The sequence below is a fragment of the Manis javanica genome, chromosome 4 (assembly GCF_040802235.1).
Source record: "Manis javanica isolate MJ-LG chromosome 4, MJ_LKY, whole genome shotgun sequence".
Classification (NCBI taxonomy): Eukaryota; Metazoa; Chordata; class Mammalia; order Pholidota; family Manidae; genus Manis; species Manis javanica.
The window spans coordinates 4,274,790-4,296,799 of record NC_133159.1 but is presented as its reverse complement, the minus strand read 5'-3'; the positions used below and the strand labels follow the sequence as shown (position 1 = coordinate 4,296,799).

The following is a 22,010-nucleotide window of genomic DNA, read 5'->3' as shown; positions in this document are numbered from 1 at the left end:
CCTGGCTCAGTCCCCGGAACCGAGCAGCGCCCAGCAATGCAGAGCAGAGAGAAACACAAAGAGCTCCACCTCGGTTTTGCGGGAAGCCTCCCCCAGAATGCTTTCGAGGCAGGAACGCACTGCAGCCTGGACACAGTCAGTGCCATTGGGGCCAGGTGTGGACTCAGGGTGTTTCTGAGGGACACAACCTGGGGAGCCAATGTCCTCTAGGCCCCCCACTGCAAGAGCACAGGGGCAGAAGCCCAGGAGCTGCTCATGAGCCTGGGCTCTGCAGGTGGATGTGTCTGCCAAGCAACAATCGGAGGGCAGATGGGACTCTCCACCTGCAGATCCCCAAACCCTGGGCCTGAATGCGGCTAGGTTAGCAAAGCGGGAGCCTGCTCTTGGCGTTGGAAGGGGGCTGGCATGTCTGAGGGGGAGGAGAAGTTGCAGAGAGAAGATATCCTGACATGACAGACAGTGGGACAGCTGTGGCCTGAACTTAGTGTTCTTGTTCCTCTGATGTATTAATTTCCATAAATGCTAACAGCCCATTTCCCCAAGAGCTATTACTTATGTCATCTCCCCTTGGACACGGTTCAGCACGGGGTGGAAAAATGAAAGGGATAGGCAGCCCCCATTGGGGGGTCCCCGCTTCCCATTCCTTTCCCCACCACCACAGCTCAGGTCTTTTCCCGAAGGTGTCCCTGCTGACTGCGGGGTCAAGACCCCCCCTGCCTTCAGCCCCGTACCTGGGTCCCTGACATGCCGGGAAGCAAAGAAAGTTACCAACCCCAAAAATGCTGAATCACAAAGTGAAGCTGAGCAGGAAAGTGGGGGTGGGGTGGGGAGGGAGATGGTGGCCAGGGAGGCAGGAAAGGGTGCCAAAGGGTTTTCCACCTGGAGCCCCCCAGAAAGCTCGAGGCAAAGCGTTGCTTCCCAAGGGCCCCCAGGACAAATGCCCGGAGGAGCGGAGCCAGGGTGCGCCTGGGTGAGAGGGTGGGAAGGTGGGTAGGTACACCAGCTGCTGCTCTGCAGCAGGAAGGCGTGCGGCTCGGCTGCAGGGTCTCTGCACCCTGCAGGAGCAGCAGCAGGTAGGGATGTGGGGAGCTAAGAGAAGCTGAAGATGGGGTAGGGGCGTCCGGACGTGGTGGGGTGGGGGTGGGGTGTAGGCAGCCAGAGGAACGGGTGCTGGAAGGTAGTGCCAAGGTCCTGGGGAGATGGGCGAGGTGGAGAGAAGGCGACCATGGGCAGCAGCGATGTGGGGGCTGGAAGCAGTGTGGGAGGATGGGGACAGGGACCAGGAGGCACAGGCAAAATGAGCCTTCAGGAGCAACAAAGAGGGGAGGCGGGGAGGACCGGGGCCAGGAGCACCCCGATGGGGCCGCGCAGAGGCCCGGAGAGGGATGGGAAGGGGGTATTACGGGGGCAGGGGGAGGCGAGGCTGCGGGAAGAGAAGGGGGCAGAGGGGAAGTACGAAGTTTGGGGCAGGGGCCGAGGCTGGGAGCAGGAAGGTGGGACGGGAAGGCAGACAGGACAGGTAAGGGAGGCGGGATGGGGGAAGGGAGATGATGATGGAGGTGAGACGGCGGGAGAGGAGGTAAGGACGGAGGCGGGCGCGGGGACGCGCTGGCGAAGAGGAGATGGAGAATCGGCGCAGCCTTGCGGGTGCCCGCTGCCGCTCTCCCGGCGCACAGCTTTAGGCGGCGCGGCCCGCGAAGGTCTCCCCTGTACTAACCTGGGGGCTCCAGCTCCGGATCTCGTGGCCCGGTCCGGATCTTCCTTCCCGCCCCGACCCGGCGACTTTAGCGCCCCTGAAACCCTCTCGCTCCGCCAGGTTCCGCTCGCAGCATCTTCACCTCGTGGGACGCCCAGACCACGCCTCCCCTAGCCTCTAATTGGTTGCTCTTCACGCCAGTCACATTCCCATTGGCTGAGGGATCGTCGGCCATGCAAATCAGGACAGGCTCACCGCCACGCCAATTGGCTGGTGCTGCCGAAGCGCAGCTCCTCGAGTTCAGCTCTGATTGGTCCGCGGGCCTGCCGACGACGCTGACGCGGGGCGGGCTCTCCGTTCGGGCGCGCGGCGTGTAGCCTTCCAAGGCTTCTTCCGTGGGTTGGCAGCGGATGGGACGCCCCTCGGCTGGTCCTTGGCCCGCTATCCTGCGGCTCCGGTGGGCGCCGGCCGGCCGCCGGGGATCTGGGCCGGTCGTGGGGGCACTTCCTCGAAAGCGTGGGTTTTCATGCCCCGGGCGCGCGGCCGCAGCGGGCTGTCACCTAGGTAACGCTGCCCGCGGCGGGCGGAACCACGTTGGCAGGCGCCGCGGGGGAGGGTGGAGGCAGCCTCGGGGAGTGGGGCGTCACTGAGCGGGCTGGGGCCCTGGGCCCGGGTGGGGGTGCTCTGGGAGTCTCTCCGCGGGGACGCAGAGCAGGGCGGGGCGCCGCGGCGGGCGGGGAGCGGGGCTGTGCCCGGGTCACTCAGACTGGTCCCTCCTCCCGACTTGACACTTGGTACGGTCCGGGCTGCTCCGTTTCACTGGGGGGCTTCTGGGGGCTCAACCTCTGCCCTCTGCCCTCAGCCCTTGATCCTGCACCCCTCGGCAGTACCCTGGCTTGAGGAGAGCGCGGTGCGGACTGCCAGGACTTTGTTGAGGCCTTGGCGGTGGCCTTCCCAGACTCGGCGTCCCTCCTCTCCTTTAGGCCAGATCCCTATCCTCCGCTGGGTGTGCGTGTGCCCGCGCCCGGCGTCTGTTCCCCGTTGGGGGACTGTCTGGGCTGGGTGTTTGTTTCCCGCTGGCCTGTCCCAGTGCCCCTGCCCAGTGAAGATCTGGAGACTACCTGGCTGTCGCAGGAGGGCCTACCTGCTTGCTTCTGGTCGGCCCTGGAGGCGCCCCTGCCTTCCCCCCACTGTCCCGCCCGCTGACCTGACTGTCTCTGAGCTTGCCACCTGGGCCCTTCCTGTGGCTGGAATGCGTGCTCTTCAGCTTCTGACACAGAGGCCCCACCTTTGCACATGTCTTCACTGTCTGTCTTTATAGAAGCAGGCTGAGTTTTCAGACACGCTCCCACCTTGGGGGGTGGTGGGTGTCGTTTTGGTTGAAGTGTAGAAAGGAGGTCTGGCCTCACACATTTGTGTAGTTGGAAAAGGAGTACTTCAGATGACTGTGGGTAGTCAGCCCTGCTAATTACTCGGGTCTCTGCCGCAGCTCCTGCATCCTCTGCTCCTCCTAGCCGCCTTCATAGGTCACAACCATGTCTTTTGTGTGTGTGGTTACTTGTATCCTGTTTTTTTGTCTCTCTCTAGATACATTCCATGAAGCACGGAGCTTGTCTGTTGTTTTCAGGATGGTGTCTCCAGGGCATGGCACATGTTTACTTACTCCCAAAAAAGCTTCCTAAAGCTTTTGGGTCTCAGGCATTACAGATTTTGTTCACTTCCTAGAAGGAAGCGCCTCTGTGCCTGGACAGCTCCTGGCTCCCCCTGCCCTTCCCTTCCCTTAGGGAACTACTGTGGGCCTTCAGCCCAACTTCTGGCCCGCTTGCAGGTGCCTTCCTCTTGCCCATCCCCCACACCTCCGGAAGAGGGAGACGGGACTAAGCTCATTCATACTCACACACCCCTTGTCTTTCTTCCCCATGGATTCTTAGATTCTTGAAGATGGCACTTGACGGTCTGCTTCACTATTGAATGTACTGGAACAGAGCAAGTGCTTGGTAAGTATTGTGGAACAGGATTGTGGAAGCCATGACCTCAAAAGAACTTCATGGTCCCCTCATTCTGCAGGTGGGAAACTGACACAGGGCAGGCAAGGCTCCCCGGCCAGTGCTTACACCCTATCTCTGGGGCCTCTCCTGGCCCTGACGGCGTGCCTTTGAGGCTCATCACAGCCACGTGTGGCTTTGGACTGGCCACGTAACCTCTGTGTCTCACTGTCCTCAGCTAAGAGGTGTGATGATGGCGACATGTCCCTCGCGGGGTTGTGGGGGTAGCATGTGTGAAGGTGCCCTGTGCGCCTGGCCCACAGGCTCAGGAGAAGCTGCTGCCTGCTTTGCTGCCCCTGGGAGCCCGTTGTGCCCTTTCCTTGGGCTAAGTGTAGAACCCTCCCAGCTTTCCTCTGTGTCTGGCCCCAGGTGCCCTCTGCCTGCCCTCCGCAGCATTCACCATTCATCTACAACATAATTTAGCCATTTACTTAATCATGAAAAACAGTTTCACTGAGGGCTTGGTCCTGCAGAGCAACAGTAACCCTATAGCTTGATGAAGTGTGGTGGCTCTTCTGTGACAGGATCCTGTGTAGGGAGCAGCTTGTGGGGGGATGGGGGCACTCAAACTGAGGAGGTGGCATTGGGTGTGACTCTGTGAGGCAAGTGGGAATCACCAGGGTAGTGTGCGTGTGAAGGGCCAGAGAGGGCATGGTGTCTGGGAGCAATTTAAGCAAGGATGGGGGGTGGGGAGAAGGCGAAGGGTGGAACTCTGTCCCAGCGCCTGTGGCTGCCTGGCCCTCACCCCCAGGGGCCTGCGTCTAAGCTGGCCCATCTGTCTCCATCACCTGCTCAGACTGTGGCCGCCCACCTCCACCTGCCCAGTCTCTGTTATAGTTGGGTGGCCCCTACTCTCGGAATGGCTGCCTCCTTTCCCAGCATGTGCCCTGCTGGTACAGCGGGGCCGTCCCATGGTCTTGTTTCCCTGCTAGGGTGGGCGAGCACGTGAGTGGTCCTCGGCAGCATCTACTGGCCCCACAGTCACCAGGGAGGAGGAAGAGCTGCTAGGCCAGGAATTTGGGGCAAGGGAGCAGAGTCGTGAGCCGCCTGCCAGGGAGGTGCCGTCCCGGAACTGAGGGACCATGGGGCGGAGTGTGTGGTGCAGAGGTTCCGCTTGGAGGGAGGCTCCCCCCGGGGGCGCTACGGCATGTGCTCTGCCAGTGCTCCCAAGGCAGGAGAGACTGCTCTGTAGGAACGCCCCTCTCAGTCCTCTTGGGCACTCGATTTGTGTGAATAAATGTCCAAATTGTATAAAGAAAGTCAACAGGAAAACATTTATCTAAAAAAAAAAGCTTGAGAGTCAACTTTCTTGAAACTTCAATTTGATTTTGTGAATATATTGCATTCTGATGGTGAGCCAGGTTCTGGGGACACAGAAAAGTAGGCCCCCCCTTCTGCAGGTAGTTGGCCAGTGAGCAGACCAGGACAGGACAGGTGGCAAGGGCCGTGACCATGGGAAGCCCGGGGGCCGTGTGGTTCTAGGGGCTGGACCCCTGGGAGTCTGGGAGCCTCCAGTAAGCCCTCCTGGGCAGGGGGCCCTCTTGCAGGGTGTTGGTCAGGCCTCTTCTGCTACTGGTTGTGGATACCTGTATGAATGCCCTGCGGCTTCTGTAACAAGTGAGCACAAAGTGATGACTTAACACAACGCAAATCTACTCTCCATTCTGGAGGTCAGAAGCCCAAAACTCACCGGGCTAAACACAGGGCGAGGCGGGGCCGGTTCCTTCTGGGGACCCCATGGGAGAATCTGCTTCCTGCCTCTCCCAGCTTCTGGAGGCCCCGGAGATTCCTGGCTCACTGCCTGCGCGCCACTTTCACGTCTCCTCGCTTCTGTGGTCGCTGGCCTTTTCTCTGACACCTTCTGCCTGCCTTTTGTAAGGACCCTTGTGACTGCATCAGGCCCAGTTGGGTAACCCAGGATACTCTCCCCATCTTAAGATCCTTAACTTTGTCATCCCTGCAAAGTCCCTTCTGCCAGGTGAGGTCACACATTCATAAGTTTTGGGGATCAGGCTGGGGACATCTTTGGGGGCCATCATTCAGCCCATCACAGGAAGCCACCAAGGGCCTTTCTCGGCCCCTCTATCTCAGCTCCCTGGAGGAGGGGCTGTTTTCCATCAGGTTGTCTCCACCTGGAGGTATGGGTTCTGCTTTCCCATCCCCATCTCCACTGGCCTCCCCTGGGGTGCATGGTCGTCCCTGGGGCTCCAGGTGGCCTGGGCAGCACCTGGCTCAAGGGAGAGACAGCCTCTCTGGAGGGAGTGTGGCTGGAGTCCCAGAGAAGAGGTTGATTGGCGCTGTGGGTTCACATGTTCATCTTTGAGCCCATCACTGAAGCCCTCTGCCCAAAATTGGGGGCAGCCTTCCCACACAGAATTGGGAGGGTTGTTTCATAAAAAAAGGGGTATTAAGCAGCCAAAGATAACCCAGGAATAACAAAAAACCAAGCCAAACCAAACCACTATGCGTCCCTTACTGTTCAGATAGTCACGGTCTGGAGCTGGATGCATGGGGTTAGCGTTAACGTAAGTACGTACGTTTCTTATGAGACCCATATTCCCCAAAGGCGAACTAAGTAGCAGGAAGGGTGCCTCTGCCTCTTGTTCTAGATTCCTTCAGCCTCTGGCTTAATAGGAGACAGCTGGGTCCTCTGTCATCTGGTGTCCAATCTATTGAGGTACGTTATTTTGGTTAAAATATTTGAGAGCAGTCCAGCTGCAACCAGGTAAGGGAGAGATCTCCTGGGTAACTGTGGATCGTGTCTTACACGATCTACACCAGAACCACACAGGTGGTAGTTTCTGAAAGGGGTCTTGCAGTGTGTCTGAGCCCTGTCAGTGAACTTTTCATGCTCTGTTATGTTCAGGCCCTTTGGTCTGACCTTTCACCCATGCTGGCATTGCTCACTTGGGGGATCCTCGTTCTCAGCTCGGCAGATCCTCTAGGTGTTGACACATTAAGTCATACAGTTTCAAAGGAGCACTTTCCTTACTGTCCTTTCACCCAGAAAGTCTTTAAGAAGTGTGAAGCTGGCAGGCTCATGGTGGAGGGTATGGATTTTCCCAAATCTTATTTTTGCCTGAAAGCTCAAACTTTTATTACTTGTTTTCCTGAAGGACAGGCTCTTTTTGTTCATGTTTGAGAGACTGCCTGCAAAATGAAAAACCAAGTCTGAATAACTGTGGTTCGTGTCAGGGGCTTGGGGGACCACATGTAGAGAACTGCCATCTTAGGAGACCACGCCCGCTGCCTTTTCTCCGTACTTGTCATTGTACGGTACAGAGGTCAGCCTCTGGTCCGAGCCAAGCTCTTTGGGTTCTGTAGCAGCTGAAATGAAGCTGGGGAAGGTTGTCCCCAGCTGGCTGGAAGGCAGATAGCATCCTTGGTGAGCCAGGTCACCATGGACCCCGTAGTGGTCAAAACTGGCCCTGGCGAGAGATGGTTCGTGTAGCTGAGCTGTCCTGGGTTGACTGGCTTGGGATCCCCTTGAGCCAGGGCTTGAATGCTGACATCCTGGCCCGGAGGCCTCCGCTCTTGCTTTGTTCTGCCTGCTTTTTTAAGTGTGTGTCTCAAGGTCGCCTGCTCCCAGGTGGCCCCCTGCAGTTGCAGGCTGATGGCCTTTCTGCTCCAAGGTCTGCAGAAGACACTGTTTCCCTCTCAAAAGAAGCAGCAGAGGCTCCAAGATTTGCATCTTATTGGCTCTGATGAGGTGATGCCCTCCTGTCCCTTCTAAGGCAGCCCTGGTCTCCAGGGCCTGGTGCCCTTGGGCAGTGCTTGACCCCCATGACTGTGTAAGGCATCTCTGCCTGTCACCGAGGCCAGGGTAGTTGTGCTCTGGTGGGCTCATGAGAGGAGGGCACGGTTACCAGGGGTGGAGCATGGGGGCTGGTCTGCTGCACTGGGGTTTGGGTGGTGGGATTGCAGAGTGGGATTTGGGGATGGTGTTTTCTCTGGGATTCATTGGGAGGTAGGAAGCTTCCAGAAGTGGTCTGAGCACTGTGGCCCTTACCGTTTATTTGTTTGAACACGAACTGTGCAGGTAATCCTGGAGGCCCAAGCGATCCTCAGACCGGCAGAATGAAGGACTGGCACAGGATTTTTGAGCAAAATATGCTGGTCCCTCTCCACCCACAGAGAGCACGCCAACCTTTAAAGGAATCGACAGCATTTCAGTGTGTCCTGAAGTGGCTTGATGGGCCACTAATTAAGCAGGTAAAGAAATTTGCTATTCATTGTAAAACACATGTTGTTATTGCTCTCAGCTGGGGGATATTGATTTTCACTTATCTATTTGAGTCTTACCCCTGTGTCCATTACCTTGGGCCACGGCAGTATTTGGAGGCAAAGTGACCCATCAGCAAAGAGAAAGTATGACTCAGCGGCTCACTCGCCCTTAGGACACCGGGGAAGCGTGTCCTGCTGCCCACAGTGGAGCAGTTTAAAGATCCTGGTGATCTGATTTCCTGGGTTGTTCTGAGCCAGATTGTTTGCAGGAGGCAGCCTTGTGCCTGCTGGTGTGGCTTGCCTACAGCCTGGCAGTGAGAACTGTGGGGCAGAACTCTGGGTGCCCCAGCTGAGCCCTGCGCCTGATGGACCACAGCCTTTTGCACACTCAGGCCCTCACTCTGTAGTTCTGCAGCCACCTTGTTCTTCAGGGAACCTGCCGGAGAGGCAGTTCTCCGCGCCGCCCACAGGACACCACAGAACTGGCCTGTCGCAGTGAGGCCCTGTGGCCTGTGGTGTTTGCAAGCAGGATCTGGGCCTGCTGGGGTGAGCACGCGGTTCTCACAGGGCGTGGCTGGGTAGGCTGTGTGCTCTGCGGCTTGTGGAGCAGCTCCCCGTGACTCAGAGTCGTTGGAGTGCCGGGTCTGTGAGCAGCTAACTGTTGATAGATTACTCATGTCCTGTCGTTCCACCCCAAGCCCTGGGACTGAGCACCTGCTGTGTGTCTGCCTCCGTGTTAGGCCCTGAGGTGGCTCCCGCTTGTACAGCCCCACTTCTCAGCACTTCCCTTGTATTGATCCACTTTGTCCTCGCAGCAGCCTCTGCAGTAGATACCTTCGTCACCCCAACTTGCAGAGAAGGAAGCAGTCTGAGAGACGTGAAGTCAGTTGCCCAGGGTGACACAGCTCCAGCCGTCAGGGAGGCAGCGCCAGGACCCCTGCCTTACAGGAGCTCACAAGCTAGTGGGCAGCAGTCTCCTCTCTCCTAGGGGTTTTATGAAGGAAATTGGATTTATTTTCCATATCAATTAATTAATTAACGAAAAGGTGATTCCTACAGTTCAAAATTCACAAGGATACACAAGGAAGTTGTGTCATCCCATGGAGTTCCCGAGACACCCAGTGACCCTGGATAGAGCCAGTATTACCCTTTTTTTTTGGTCGAACTTCCCAGAAATTCTAAGCAAATACAATGCAAAAGCATACTTGTATTGCTTTGCTTTAAAAACTATCTTAACAATATGTCTCCCAGGTTGTTCATGTCATTGCTGAAGAATTTGTTATTTTTTCTTAAAACAACGTAGTATTTCTTTGGATGAACCCTCATTTATTTTTCCAGGCCCTTATTGATGGACACTGACTTTCTCCAGTCGTTCGCTGTTACAGACATTGCTGCAACAAATGACTTTGTTTATATCACTTTTTTTCATGAACAAGTGGAATTTCTGATCCACAGTTATATGTTAAAAGTTATTATTAAGACCCAATGATAGATTGTTTATAAAAAAAGCATACTTTAAGCATGAAGACATAAAGTGTATGTATGAAAGTAAAAGGGTGGAAAAAGTTATGCTGTGTAAACTCTAGGCATAAGAAAGCTTTGTGGTTATACTAACATCAGATATAGTAGATTTAAAGATGAAGTATTACCAGAGGTAAAAGGGGCATTTCATAATGATGGTAATAACCAAGAAGCCATAATAATCCTGAATGTGTATATACCAGTGTTGGGGCCCCAAGAACACCCCCAGGTTTGAAGATTCACTGGTAGGACTCATATGGCTCAGCATATAATCATCTTCACAGGAAAAATTACAGTGAAAGGATGCAGAGCAAGATGACCCAAGGGAAGAGCATATGGGGGGAGTGTGGGAGAAACAGCCACAAGCTTCAGGGGTCCTCTGCTAGGGGAACCCCACAGATGTGTTTAATTCCCCAGCGAAGAGCGGTGCTGACGTGTGAGATGTTGCCAACTGAGGTAGCCCATTAGAGACCCAGCACCCAGGGTTTTTGAGGACTGGTCACGTAACACCCTAGTATGTACCAAAATTCTAGACTCCCAGAAGGAAAGCAGGTGCTCAGCAAAAACCAGTTAATATAGACAGTTGAGGCACAGTCACCCATTGCTATCAGTGGCTGGTGGGAACCCTCCCCACATCTCAGTTCCCAGACTGCAGCCAAGGGCCAGCTTTTCACAGCGTAACAGTCCCACTACGCTAATGCTTTTGTGCATGGCGCCGAATAACATGGCTTCCACACGTGAAGCAAAATTGTGTAGGACTAAAGGGAACTACATTCAGATTCACCATCCTGATTGGAAACTTTTAACTTTCCTCTCCCAATAATTGATAGAACAAATAGACCACAAAAATCATAAGGATTTGGAAGACCTCAACAGCAGCATACCACCTTGACCTGTCACCTCTAGAACACTATACCCCACAAAGAGTCATACATTCATCTCAAGTGCATGCGGACCGTCCACCAAAGACAGACTGTATGCTGGCACTAAAAATAAGTGAATAAATTTAAAAAGGTTGATATTTATAAATAGAGTATATTCACTGACTAGTATATTAAATTAGAAATGAATAATAATAAGATTTAGAAAATCCTCAGATAGGAAATTGAACAAACCAATGAGTCAAAGAAGAATTCGTCAGGAAATCAGACAATAATTTGGACTGAGTAATGGAGGAACATATCAATGTGTGGGAAATAGGTAATATGGTCTTGTAGCTTTATATGACTATATTAGAAAAGAAGAAAAGTATAAAATCAGTGACCTCTGCTTCCTCCTTAATAATCCAAAAGAACAAATTAAAACCAAAGAAAATAGAAGAAGGAAATAGTAGATTTATGAGTGGAAATCAGTGAAGGAGAGGGCAGGTAATAGAGAAAATCAACAAAGGGAGAGGTTGGTTCTTTGAAAAGATTGGTAAAATTGCTAAACCCCTAACAAGGCTGATCATGAGAAAAGTGAGAGAAAGGAGATGACCAATGTCAGGAGGGAAAGTAGCTTCCCCGTGTATCCTATGTGTTAAACAGGTGGTCAGGGGATATGGATGATTTATATGCCAGTTAGTTTGACAACTTAGATGAAATGGATGCATTTCTTGAAAAGCACAACTTACCAAAAGGGACACTAGAAGAAACAGAAAATCTAAATAGCCCTGTGTTCACTAAAGAAACAGAATTCATAATTAAGCACAAGTGTTCTTCCAACAAAGAAAACTCCAGTCTTAGGTGGCTTCACTGTTGAATTTTACAAAATATTAAAGGAAGAAATGATACAAATTCTAGACAAACTATTCCAGAAAACAGAGGGAGGAATACTTCCGAACTGTTCTTTGAGGCCACCTGTTCACCTGTTCACCTGTTCTTTGAGGCCAGAGGTTCTCTGGCGCCCAGTCCAGACAAGGACATTACAAGACAAGTACAAACTGATATCCCTTATAAGGAGTTACACAAAAATCATCAGAACACTAGGACATCAGATCCAGGTGGTTTTATTGCAGGAACGCACAGTTGGTTTTATATAAAAAAATCAGTCAAAAGATAACACTTAAAAGAAGATCAAGTAGGAAACATTAAAAAAGTTCAGATAGTCTTACAAGTTTGTTTAGTTTTAGTTATCCTGAGAATCAACAGCCTTAGATGATAGCAAACTTTCCTGTGAAAGATATTGGCTAGAAATATCATATGCTTATTTTGAACTTGGGGCTGTAATAATGATACAATTAGTTTTAGCAAGTGTTTCTTACTGTTGTATTTACAGTTTTGTTGAATCCGTGGACACTGATGGAGTTTCTTTACTTGGGATGAGTGTCTCCATTCGATGTGATGTTTACTGGGCACCTGTTCTGTGTTTGCAGCTGTACAGGGCACATGAGGATGACGGCCCCATGGTCTGTCTTCGTGGAGCTGGACAGATTTAGAAACTTCCCTGAACAGAATTGGGGACAAAATAGTGTAGAGGTAGAGGTCTGATTAGGGTCTGGAGTTTGGAGAAGGAGTCCAAGCCAGCAGAAAAGACTTGGGAGTCTCCAAGTGCTGGCAGGTGATTACCTCCTCCGGGAGCAGGGTGAGGAGGAGGAGGCCACGGTGGTGCCCTGGGCAGTACCAGCAGTGAGGGGAGGCCCCGGACAAGCCCTTGGCTGCACGCCCCCCCGCCCCCGAGGTGCACATGCTGAGCCACCCACCATGCAAGGTGGTGGGTGTCCTAGGCCTGCAGGACAGCAGGGAAGGGAATGTTCCAGGTACTGTCCTGGAGCTCACGCAGCTGGGGGACAGATGACCGTGACGCAGGCAGACGGCCGGATGGGCCCTGGGGACGCCACAGCGAGGTCGGTGGATGGGGCCTGCGCGGCAAGGGCAGTGGAGGAGAGGTGCCTGAGCGGAGTGAGCAACTGGAGGGGAGGCACAGGGCAGGGCGGGTGGGCAGAGGCAGCCGGTGGTGCCGGCAGGTCTCTGAAGCCAAGCGGCCATTCAGGCTGGGTTGGGATGCCTCCGCACACCCGTCTGCCACCATCCCCACGTCCATACAGGGGACCACCTGTTTCCCAGTTGCTTGGGACAGAAGACATGCCATCCTTCGCTAGGGATGTGGGACTCCAGCTCTGGGCCGGGAAGGCCCGGGCACGGTGGGGCAGCTGGTCACCCTGTCTGTCCTGCTCCTGCCTCACACGGCACATCCGGCCCACCGCCAGGTTCGCGCAGCCCAGCCGTCAGCGTATGTCCTGAATGTGTCCCTTTTCCGCACCACCCTGGTTCTTTCTCATCTGGGTGGTGGCAACAGCCTCCTGACAGGTCCCCAGTGTCCACTGTGGCCCCCACGTCCCCATCTCCCTGTGGCAACTGGAGTGGTTTTCCTTTTCTCCCCCCAGATTTATCAGGGTATAATCCACAAATAAAATTCTAAGATATTTAAGGTGTACGGTGCGGTGATGTGACATTCATGCCCACTGTGAAAGGATGCCCCAGGAGTTAGTCACTGTACCTGTCCTGCGTGGGGCCGTGTGCCTTCGGCTCAGGCTGTTTCCCCTGCTCCTCAGCGGATTGCAGGACCGGCTGGCTTCCCTGCCCGTCCGTCCCCAGGCCGGTGGGTGCGCTCCCGCCATGCCTCGTGCTCCCCTCACACACGTGCCACTGTCGCATGACAGGCCTTCAGGATGGCTGCTGGAAAGGTGGTGTTCACGGACCCCAGGAGGGGAGGGGGTCCCCCGGGAGCCGCCAGGGCGGTCAGGAGGCAGAGCAGCGAGGGAGAGCCCGCGCAAGGGCCCCTGCGTGGCTTTGGTGGGAAGGACTGTGTAAGGCGGGGTAAACAGCTGCCCGGGCTTCGGCTTGGCTGGTTGGGATGCTTTCAGCAGCCTTAGGGGGCGTGCTGCCTCCTGGTGTGAGGGCCAGATTGGGGTGGGGGTGGGGGATGGGCTCTGGATTGGGTGGTTCGTGTATCAAAGATGTTCTAGAAAGCAAGTAATTTACTATCTCTAGGAATTAACTGGCCCTGGAGCGGGGTGTCTCCCCGTCACTGAGGTCCCAGATGCCAGAGCACCAAGGATGCAGAGGGCAAGAAACATGAGTCATGTAGCTGAGTAGAGTCAGTACACATTCTCCGTTACTGGCACCCCATCCCTCTCTGCCCCAGGGCCTTTGCTCTGCTGGGCTCCAGGTTCCTGCCCTTCCCTGATGTCCTGTGAAAGTAGCAGCCCCGTTTCCCCTCAGCCCTGTGCCTCCCTTGTTCCCTGTTGGGTCTTTAGTGCCTGGAACAGTGCCTGGCACAGAGTGGATGCTTAATTAACATTTGGTTAATGTGTGAATGAGAGAAAGCAGAGAACGGGTACTAGGGCCGACAGTAGCACTGCCCTGTCGCTAGTTGCACCAGTATGGGAAGGAACTAAAGACCCTGCAGTCTTACGCAGGCAGTGCTGTGCTGGGAAGGGGCTTGTTGTTATGGTCTCTGGTTGCTTTTGTCTATTTGTAGCCATGACTTCTCAGTCCTCAAAAGATGTGCTTTTCCTTTGCTAATACCACCCCAACATAATTCCGGCAAGCTGAGAATTTAGAGTTTGTGTGTTTATCAGGAAGGATTCATTTGGTTGCAAATGATTAAAAAAAAAGAAAAACTCATCCAAAGTAGCTTAAGTTAGACGTGACTTACTCACATACCAGACAAATCCGTAGGTAGTGTAAGCTTCAGGCATGGCTTGACCCAGGGTCTTGTGCTGTCACCCCGGCTGTTCTCTCTGGCTCCACATGGGGTCGGGTGCATCTGTTTCCACAGCCCCTGCTCCTGTGTCTTCTTGGCTCTGGTGCCCTGCCTCTGTGTCTGGGGACTTCAGTGTTCTGACTGGGTGGGGGAGGCCTGGGCACTTTGACTCATGACCCCACCGAGATGACTATGGATGCCGAGCGACCCCCGTCTACAAGGATGGCCCATCAGCGCCTGTGGGGTGGCTCATGACGTTGCGACACCTTCAGGGTCGGCCCCCTTCTGTCTCCTAGGGAGTGCTGGACGTGCTGTTGGACGCAGGCTGCCACCTGCGAGTGTCTCTCTTTGATGTCTCCTACCGCCACTTCTTTGGGAGGACGTGGAGGAGCACGGTGAGGCCAGCGGAGCAGCTCTCCCAGCAGCCGCCCCGGGTCATCTTCAATGAGGTGGGCCAAGTGGTGGGCTGGGCCGCTCTGTGGTGGAGGGCGGGAGTGCAGGCCGGGGTAGGCGGGGTACCCTGGGGACATGGCCGCTGAGCAGCAGACCGTGGCAGGGCTGGCCTTCGCGGCATGTCACTCCTTTTCCACACAGAGCCTCCTGTGGAAGCCAGGTGCCCACACAGGTGATGGCTCACCACTCTGCCTGAGCAGAGTGGGCTGCTTGGGTCTAGGGACAAAGGCAGGAAGTTAGTGGTCTCATCTGATGCCCCCATTCTTCCTCTGCCCGCCCCTCCCTTTCTGCTTTCTTTTTAGTGTCTTTCACTAAATGTGTCTTTTCACTGATGTCTTGAGTGTCACATTTTCAAGATGAGTGAATTGAGACTTTAGGGGCGAGGTGCTTGCCCAGGTACGAGGTGGCAGAGCCTAGACTCAGACCCATGCTTCTGTGTTCAGGCTGGGCGGCCACATAGGCATCGGCTGCCAACGTTTGCCCACAGGGCTCCATGTAGGGCTGCCCTACAGACAGGTGTTTCCAATCTTTGTTCAGCTCACCAAACCCACCAGCATTATTCAGGCCTGCTGTCTGCCAGCCAGCGTGCTGGGTGCTAGGGGAGGATGGCAGACCAGATGGCCGTGGTATGTACCTTCTGGATCTTTTGGACTGTTGGGGTGACACACAACAGCAGGTGACCAAGGAATTGCAAGTTGTGATAAGGTCTGAAAGGTGACTGGTTTGCTGTGTCCCGGAGGAGGCGAGGGGCCTGGTCTGGCGGGGTGGTGAGAGAGGCTGTGGAGCTGACATTTAAGTCGAGATAAGAAGGAAACTCCCCTGTGGAGAGCAGGTCGGCAGGGGCTGCAAGCAGAGTAGGGCTCGTGCGTGCACAGGCGTGAGCAGGGTGCAGGTGGCGGTTTGGGGCATGGTGAGCCAAGGGCACCCTGGGTGGGGTGGGGTGGGCTTCTGAACGCAGTGGGTGAGGGTCCTAGGTGTGGAGGGCCTTGATGCTGTGTTGATCTTTCCTGCCTGCATGGAGGGACACCCCAGGAAGCCTGGTATTGTGACAGGGCTGGGAATAATGAAGGTGGGGTGACATAGCCGACACTGGCCCAGCCTTTGGGGCCTTCGAGGCCAGGGTGTCCTGTGGGTATAGTCAGGCCCGAGGAGGCCTGGTGCTGTGATGGTCACTGTGAGAATCGTGAAGGTGGTGAGGTGACACAGCTGCCCTCTGCATGGGAATTACCACAAGCTGGGCAGTGGCTGAAGCACGTTTACGCCCTTTCATCCCACTGCCCTCCTCCGGGGCTGGTGTCACTGTGCCACCTCCTTAGCAGGCCCCCAGCGGGCCATGAGGCTGTGAGTGGGGTGCAAGCAGTCGCCCGGGTAAGGCTGGCTCCCCCGCCCTGGCCTTGACCACAGTGTTTGTGCTGTGGCCCCCTTTGAACCCTGGTGACCGGGTGGCCCGCAGGTTCCAGTCGGAAAGGTTTCCCGGGACCTTGAGGGTGAGTTTATTCTCTGAAAACAGCTCAGGAGTGCTTCGCGGGCTCTGAGGCTCTGAGAAGAGCCCTCTCCACCTCTGTAGCTTACCTTCCGTCTGGAGGGGCCTAGACCCAACCTTGTCGTAGCTGCAGCCACAGCCACAGGCCATGAGCTGGCTGGGGGCCTTACTGGCTGGGTTACTGTGACCCCTGCCGAGTAAAGTCACTCTAGGAAGTAGCCTTCAGAACTGACATGTCCAGGGCTGGCATTCTACACCAGGGCTTCTGTGGTCCCCTGCCTCAGATGTCACCATAGCCTGGAAGCTGGGGACCGTGGGCCTTTGAGCTCATAGTTCAGGGCTGAGTTAGGAAAACTGACTGGGTCACGTGTCCTGGCCTGCGGGAGCCGAGCGCGGCTCCTGCTTGGTGTCTGTCATTGCTGGCTCCTGCCAAGCGGGCTGTGGGCCCAGGGACCGTGTGGGAGTGCGGACCCAGACCTTAAAGTTCCTGCAGAATCCCGCACCCTTCAGTCCTGGAGTTACCGAAGCGGCAGAGCCTCAGGTGGGAGGGCGAGGGCAGGCCCCCGGCACAGGGAGGCACAGCTCCCTCCTGCTGTTCCCGAGGCCAGCAGTAGAGGCCAGTGATGCCCCGGGAGTGAGCCTGTTCTGGGCAAAGCTCAGTGCTGTCCTCCACACTCCAAGCCCTCGCCTCTCGTTTCCTTGACAGTGAGGATACAGAAAAAATAGGTTTTGTTCAAGTTTAGTTCACTAAGAGAGTTCCCCTTTGCCATGTGCATGTGCATATGTGTGTGTTTACATGCACAGGCGAAGTCGAGCCCTCCCAGAGTGCCACAGGCAGGCAGGAGGGGCTGGGTATGTGGTCACACATATCGTGTGAGTCGAAGCTCTGCCTCCATACCTGTGGAAATGGAGTTAATAGTCTGCCCTTTTTAGAGGTGACTTTGGAATTCGGTGAAGGTCGTTTTCTGCTGTTACTAATTGCCTGCATTTTTCTGGTTTTACTGATCAGCAGTGGCTTGGGGGTGATCTGATTTGGGGTTTGCAAGCTGCTGGGAGCTGGAGACCGCGTTTGGACGCAGCGTGGCTGTCTAGCCTAAACAGGGATTAATGAATCAACCTTGTGGGCTCTAGGCTTTACTGAGGTGTCAGTGTACGTGTAGTAGCCCTGAAAGAGCCTGCTAATTCATTACTTTGCAAACAATGTCCTGAAAAAGACGTTGAAGAAAGGAATCTTGCCTTCGCTGGTGTTTCTGTGAACGAAGAGCTCCTGTCCCCAGGCCCAGAGTCCCCTCTTGGCTACAGCCTCCTGAGCCTGGGTGGGGGTGGCCAGCTCCAGACCCCGCTCCCCAGAACTGGAGTCCTGTGCTCTCCTTCCAGACCCTCCCTGGGAGGGGAACCACCTTTCACGGCTGCTGAGATAGTTAATAATCTGTTAAACCTCTCAAAGTGTGTCTTTTAAAAAATAATCTGGGAAGCCAAAGTACCATTCAGTGTCTACATTTTCTTCCTGAGATGGACATGTTTCTCCCTTAAGTTCTTTCTGAAACTAACCACTCTCAGCCTTCCAGTGACAGGCTCATTGTCCCTCTGTTTATTCTATGAGAGCAGCGGACTGGGGATCCTAGTGGCTGTCCCCAGACAGCCGGGGCTCCTTCCTCCCAGAGCTCCCCTTGGTGTCAGGTGAGCTAAAATGAAGGTAAATCAGCCGCCGCGGCACAAGACAGGCTGTTGGGTTGCTTCTGTTTCCCATGAGCAGAGCCATGGGAAACTAGTTCCTGGATGTTCTTACTTGACAGAATAACGAGGGCGATGTAATTTCCCCTTTCCAAGTGGATGCTGTCAAGGGATATGAGTGTGACCCCAGGGAACTCCTGGAGGCTCCTCCCAGTAACGTGATTGCTCACCTGTTCCTGAGTGTGCACATGCCCCCCACCGCCACAGGGCCCCCGGCGTCTCCCGTGTTCTTTGTGCTGCTCCTGAGTGTGAATGACCACGGCACAGGCAGGGTTCTGCTGTGTGGAGATTTAACTCCCTGCCCCTTGGGGACAACGGAAAGCTTTAGCTCCGCCCACTCACGCTGTTCTGTGCTGTCTCGGAGCACGTACGTGGAGTGTTCTTGCTTCAGGTTGTAACTGGGTTTGATCACATTCCTGAGAAAGCCGAGGAATTGTTCTTAGAGCAGAACTGGTGTTGGCCGTGGGTGCGGGATTTGATGTGAGACGGAAATGGGCTCTGACTGAATCCTGTGGGGTTTTGGGCCAGTTATTTAAACTCATGACTCTGAGCTCCTCGTCTGTGTGTGAGGGATAACAGTACGCTCACAAGGGTCACGTGAGTGTGAAGCAGCGTGTTGCTCACAAAGAGGCACCTAGTAAGCGGTAGTAGTCGCTCAACAGTGTTGGGCATCAGCCGTGGGGGGCAGGTGCTGGGCAGGTGCTGTGCGGGAGCTGGACGCACCGCTATGGGGAAAGTATATAAGCACTGCAGCCAAGGTCAGTGTTTACATGTCACGGCCAGGGTTTCTCAGCCTGGACGCCACTGACATTCCGGGCTGGGTAAGTCTCTTGGTGGGGGGCTGGCTCCATCACTGTGTGGTTTGCTGTGGACAGTGGTGGGTTCCACCTGGGATGAGTGGAAGTCTCAGCTTTGGAACGGGAGGTTCTGCGTTTGCTGGAGTGGAGTTTGCTCAGCACAGTTTGTGGTGCTTGGAGGGTCAGGTCCTGATGGGTGGTTTCCTGTTCACCAGGAGCCTGGGCCCACAGACAGAAGCTGCCGGGAGTATTTGGGAACTGTTTGCTTTTCTAAAGATACCCTATTAAAGGTTTGTTTAAAAAGAATGTCTGGAAGGCACTCGTTTAATTTCTGCTGCTCTCTTCCCTGTCCTTGTCACCCAGCTCCTCTTTCCTGCTTGGGACAGAGGAGCTGTGTGTCACTCAGGGCAGGTCCTGTGGGAGTGCATGACTGCTGCATCCCCGTAAAGGTGTATCATCAGAGGCCCAATTTCAATTCTATCATGTGGGTGAAAAACACTGGGCCCCGAGGCGAAGTGGTGTCTGGTTTTGAAGATGAAGGCGTTAAGGTGGGAGCGTTTAGATGATGTATTAGTCTGTTTATCCCATCAAGGAGGAAACCTGTCACATGTGGATGAAGGAGATGTGACGTGGGGTGCATGTGAGCCCCACTCCTGTCCCAAGCAGGCTTCTTCTCGCAGGTGATTTGACAGGCTTGACACGAACTTTTCACTGTGTTAACCGTGCGGATTCAGCTGATGCCCAGGCTTTTCCTCCTGGAGCCCATGTGTGGCGTTATTAGACTTCCTGAGACTGAGGGCCTGGTTGCAGGTTCTGCTCAGCCAAGCGCCGTTCAGACTTCTGGCTGAGTACCTCTGCATGCTAAGAGGCAGGAATGGCACCCAGGCACCGGCTGAGCCAGGTCAGGGTGACTGTGCTCTTCTGGGGATGCTCCTGGCAAGGTGGCTAGAGGATTAAAGCCTGCTAAAAATATAAATACAACTGAGTAGATTTGAAGGTCTAATTGACTTTATTCAAGGATTCATGAATTGGGTGGCTGTCCCATCTTGCAAACAGAAAGGAGCTCTAAGGAACTGCACAGAACGGAAGGCTTTTATAGACAGAAGGGGGCAGGACAAAGGCATTTCTAGCGAGGAGTGGATTGTTTCAGGCAAGGTCACCTCCTATGGGGGACGGGAAGGGTCTGTCATGCAGATCACGTCACTAGTGCTGACCAGGCAATTCCAGGTTCACTGGGTAACAGTTGCCTTCCTGGGAGAGGCTGAAAGTACAGTCATGTTAGGTATTAAATCTTGGTTTGCACACATGGGGCTTAGCACAAGTGGCTCTGTTTTGGGCCTGTTGTTTGTATTGTGTTTTCGTCTCTGGGAAGTTTTTACTTCCACAGCACCTCCGAGCTCGTTGACCTGAGCTAGTTTGCATTTTGTACCTGCCCAATGTAGGTGTTACCTTTGAACTCTGAACTTCTTGAGGGCTGGGTTGTGTTTCCCAGGTTCCTTAGGAATTCTTTAGCACTGTTCACACACTGGAGGGTCCCTGAATGGTGTTTGGAAAGGAGTGTGTGTCCTTAACCATCAGCAGGGACATGGTGACATCTATCAGACCTTGGGGCCTGAGACATTGTGCTTCTGGTGGCTGGCCCTCCTGATGACATGTTCAGTCTTTGGAGACAGACAGCAGTGGGCCTCTGCTGTCGCTGTTCTTGGTCTCAGAGTAATTGTTTTCAGTGGTAAATGGAAGGGGAAGGCAATAGCTATAAATTGGAACTTGGAACCTGCCAGAGCAGCTGGTCCCACTGCATTCAGGCAGCACAATTTCAAGGTGACCTCTAAACTGGGGAACTTGTCGCTACTCATCAGAATTTAAAACGTGTCACTACCAAAAGGAAAAGTGGGTAGTGGTGGTGACGCCGACATGCACAGGTATGATTATAAAAGGTGGGCTTGTGACAAACTCAACTTTATAGTGGGGCCTTTTAAAACAGTTCTTGAGTCTTGGAAGCCGAAACATAAATCTCTCTTGGTCCAACCACCTGTCAGCTGTAAGTGGTCATTCTTTCATCATTTTGCAATAAAAGATAATAGAATAACGATTTATATCTCACGGCTGACAGTTTAGTGTCTCTCTGTTATCCTGGGCTGACAGTGTGTGATCACAGTGAACACTTTCTTGGGGACACCACGGTAATGACTCATTAATAGGGGATTATTCCAGGTCTAAATCACATTGCAGCCGCGCACTTGGCCTGCCTTAGCGCGCTGTGCCTCGAGGGGCTGGTCTTTGTGGCCAGCTGGAGGCCCTGCGCTGCGCTGCACCCTTGGCCCGGATGCTGGGCTCCGGGGACTTGTCAAGGACAGGGCTGCAGCTCAGCACCATGTCCAAGCTCCTGTGGACACTCGTTCCTGTTGATTTTCAAACTGGTCAGCGTCTCTATCTCCCTCTTCTGCATCTGTGATGCTTACTAGTTGTCCATAAACGCAGCTGCTTTGGGGTTCATGGACTAGGGACATGGCGGCAGGGGGGCAGTGCTGCAGGCCCGCACGGGTGTGCACACCTCGGCGATGTGGCGACTAGGCGATTGAGGTCGCCTGGGTCACACTTCTCCAGAACACCTCCCCATCCCCGATCAGCCCACGGACCTACCAGACCACCGTGAACACACGTGCTCTGAGCCTTTTGTGTGCCACTCACTGTACAAAACTGTAATTATCCCTGGCTGTGGTGGTGGGCCGGCAGGCAGAGGGCTGCACCTCATGAGGGACTGGGGAGGCTACAGGTAGGAGGCCTTCAGAGAAATCGGAGTCCCATCTACTTGGCCTAGTCCCAAAGAACCTTGTAGGAAATGATCTCATGGTCATTTCTGTCATAAAAAGATGTTGGTTGGGTTCTTAACTCAGAGGAATTGCAGTACCTCGAGAACTCTAAGGACCCTGCTTGACACTGGTTATGATGGGACTTCCCAGTAGGGCCATGTGACACAGGGACTCGCGTCAGTGTCGGCAAGTTGTGACTCAAGTTTGTGCAGCTGGTGGCACATACAAGGGCTCATGGACCTGTTCTGTCTTTGGGCCCGTTTAGCACGGTCCTGCTGGGGGTGGGGGCGGGTGAGAGCCGCCCCAGCCCCGCTCTCCTCCCAAGGGCCTGGCCGCAGCACTTTTGTGGATGGAAAGTTCCCAGAGCAGATGTCCTGGTGTTGGCCGCTCTGGAGCAAGGAGCTGTTAGACCAGGTTTCACCTCCCAGGAGTCACCGCACTGCATCTGCGCTCTTCCGTGGCACCCTAGAGGGGGCGTGGACTTCCCTGCGGGGACGGCAGTGGAGGGGGGAGGGAAGGCGCCCACCTAGGTCCTCCCTGCGCCCTGAGCTGCAGGGG

At 54.4% G+C, this 22,010-nt stretch overlaps 2 protein-coding genes across 20 annotated transcripts in view; one reads left to right on the top strand and one right to left on the bottom strand.

The window, feature by feature from the left end:
• The window catches only part of KCNAB2 (potassium voltage-gated channel subfamily A regulatory beta subunit 2), an 84,460-nt gene extending 82,589 nt beyond the window's left edge, over nucleotides 1–1,871 (bottom strand). For 2 of the 3 annotated variants that reach the window (XM_017653819.3, XM_017653821.3), the window contains exon 1: nucleotides 1,718–1,871. The gene's annotated coding sequence lies outside the window, so the exon portion shown is untranslated. The remainder of the gene's footprint in view (nucleotides 1–1,717) is intronic. The other variant, XM_017653823.3, reaches the window with a different exon arrangement.
• Nucleotides 1,872–2,048: 177 nt separating this feature from the next.
• The window catches only part of NPHP4 (nephrocystin 4), a 127,541-nt gene continuing 107,579 nt past the window's right edge, over nucleotides 2,049–22,010 (top strand). For 2 of the 17 annotated variants that reach the window (XM_073233095.1, XM_073233099.1), the window contains exons 1-4: nucleotides 2,058–2,260; nucleotides 3,628–3,693; nucleotides 7,781–7,953; nucleotides 14,469–14,621. In XM_073233095.1, the coding sequence (XP_073089196.1) occupies nucleotides 7,819–7,953; nucleotides 14,469–14,621 (288 nt within the window). In that variant the 5' untranslated portion in view covers nucleotides 2,058–2,260; nucleotides 3,628–3,693; nucleotides 7,781–7,818. The other 15 variants (XM_073233100.1, XM_073233086.1, XM_073233092.1 and 12 more) reach the window with 14 other exon arrangements.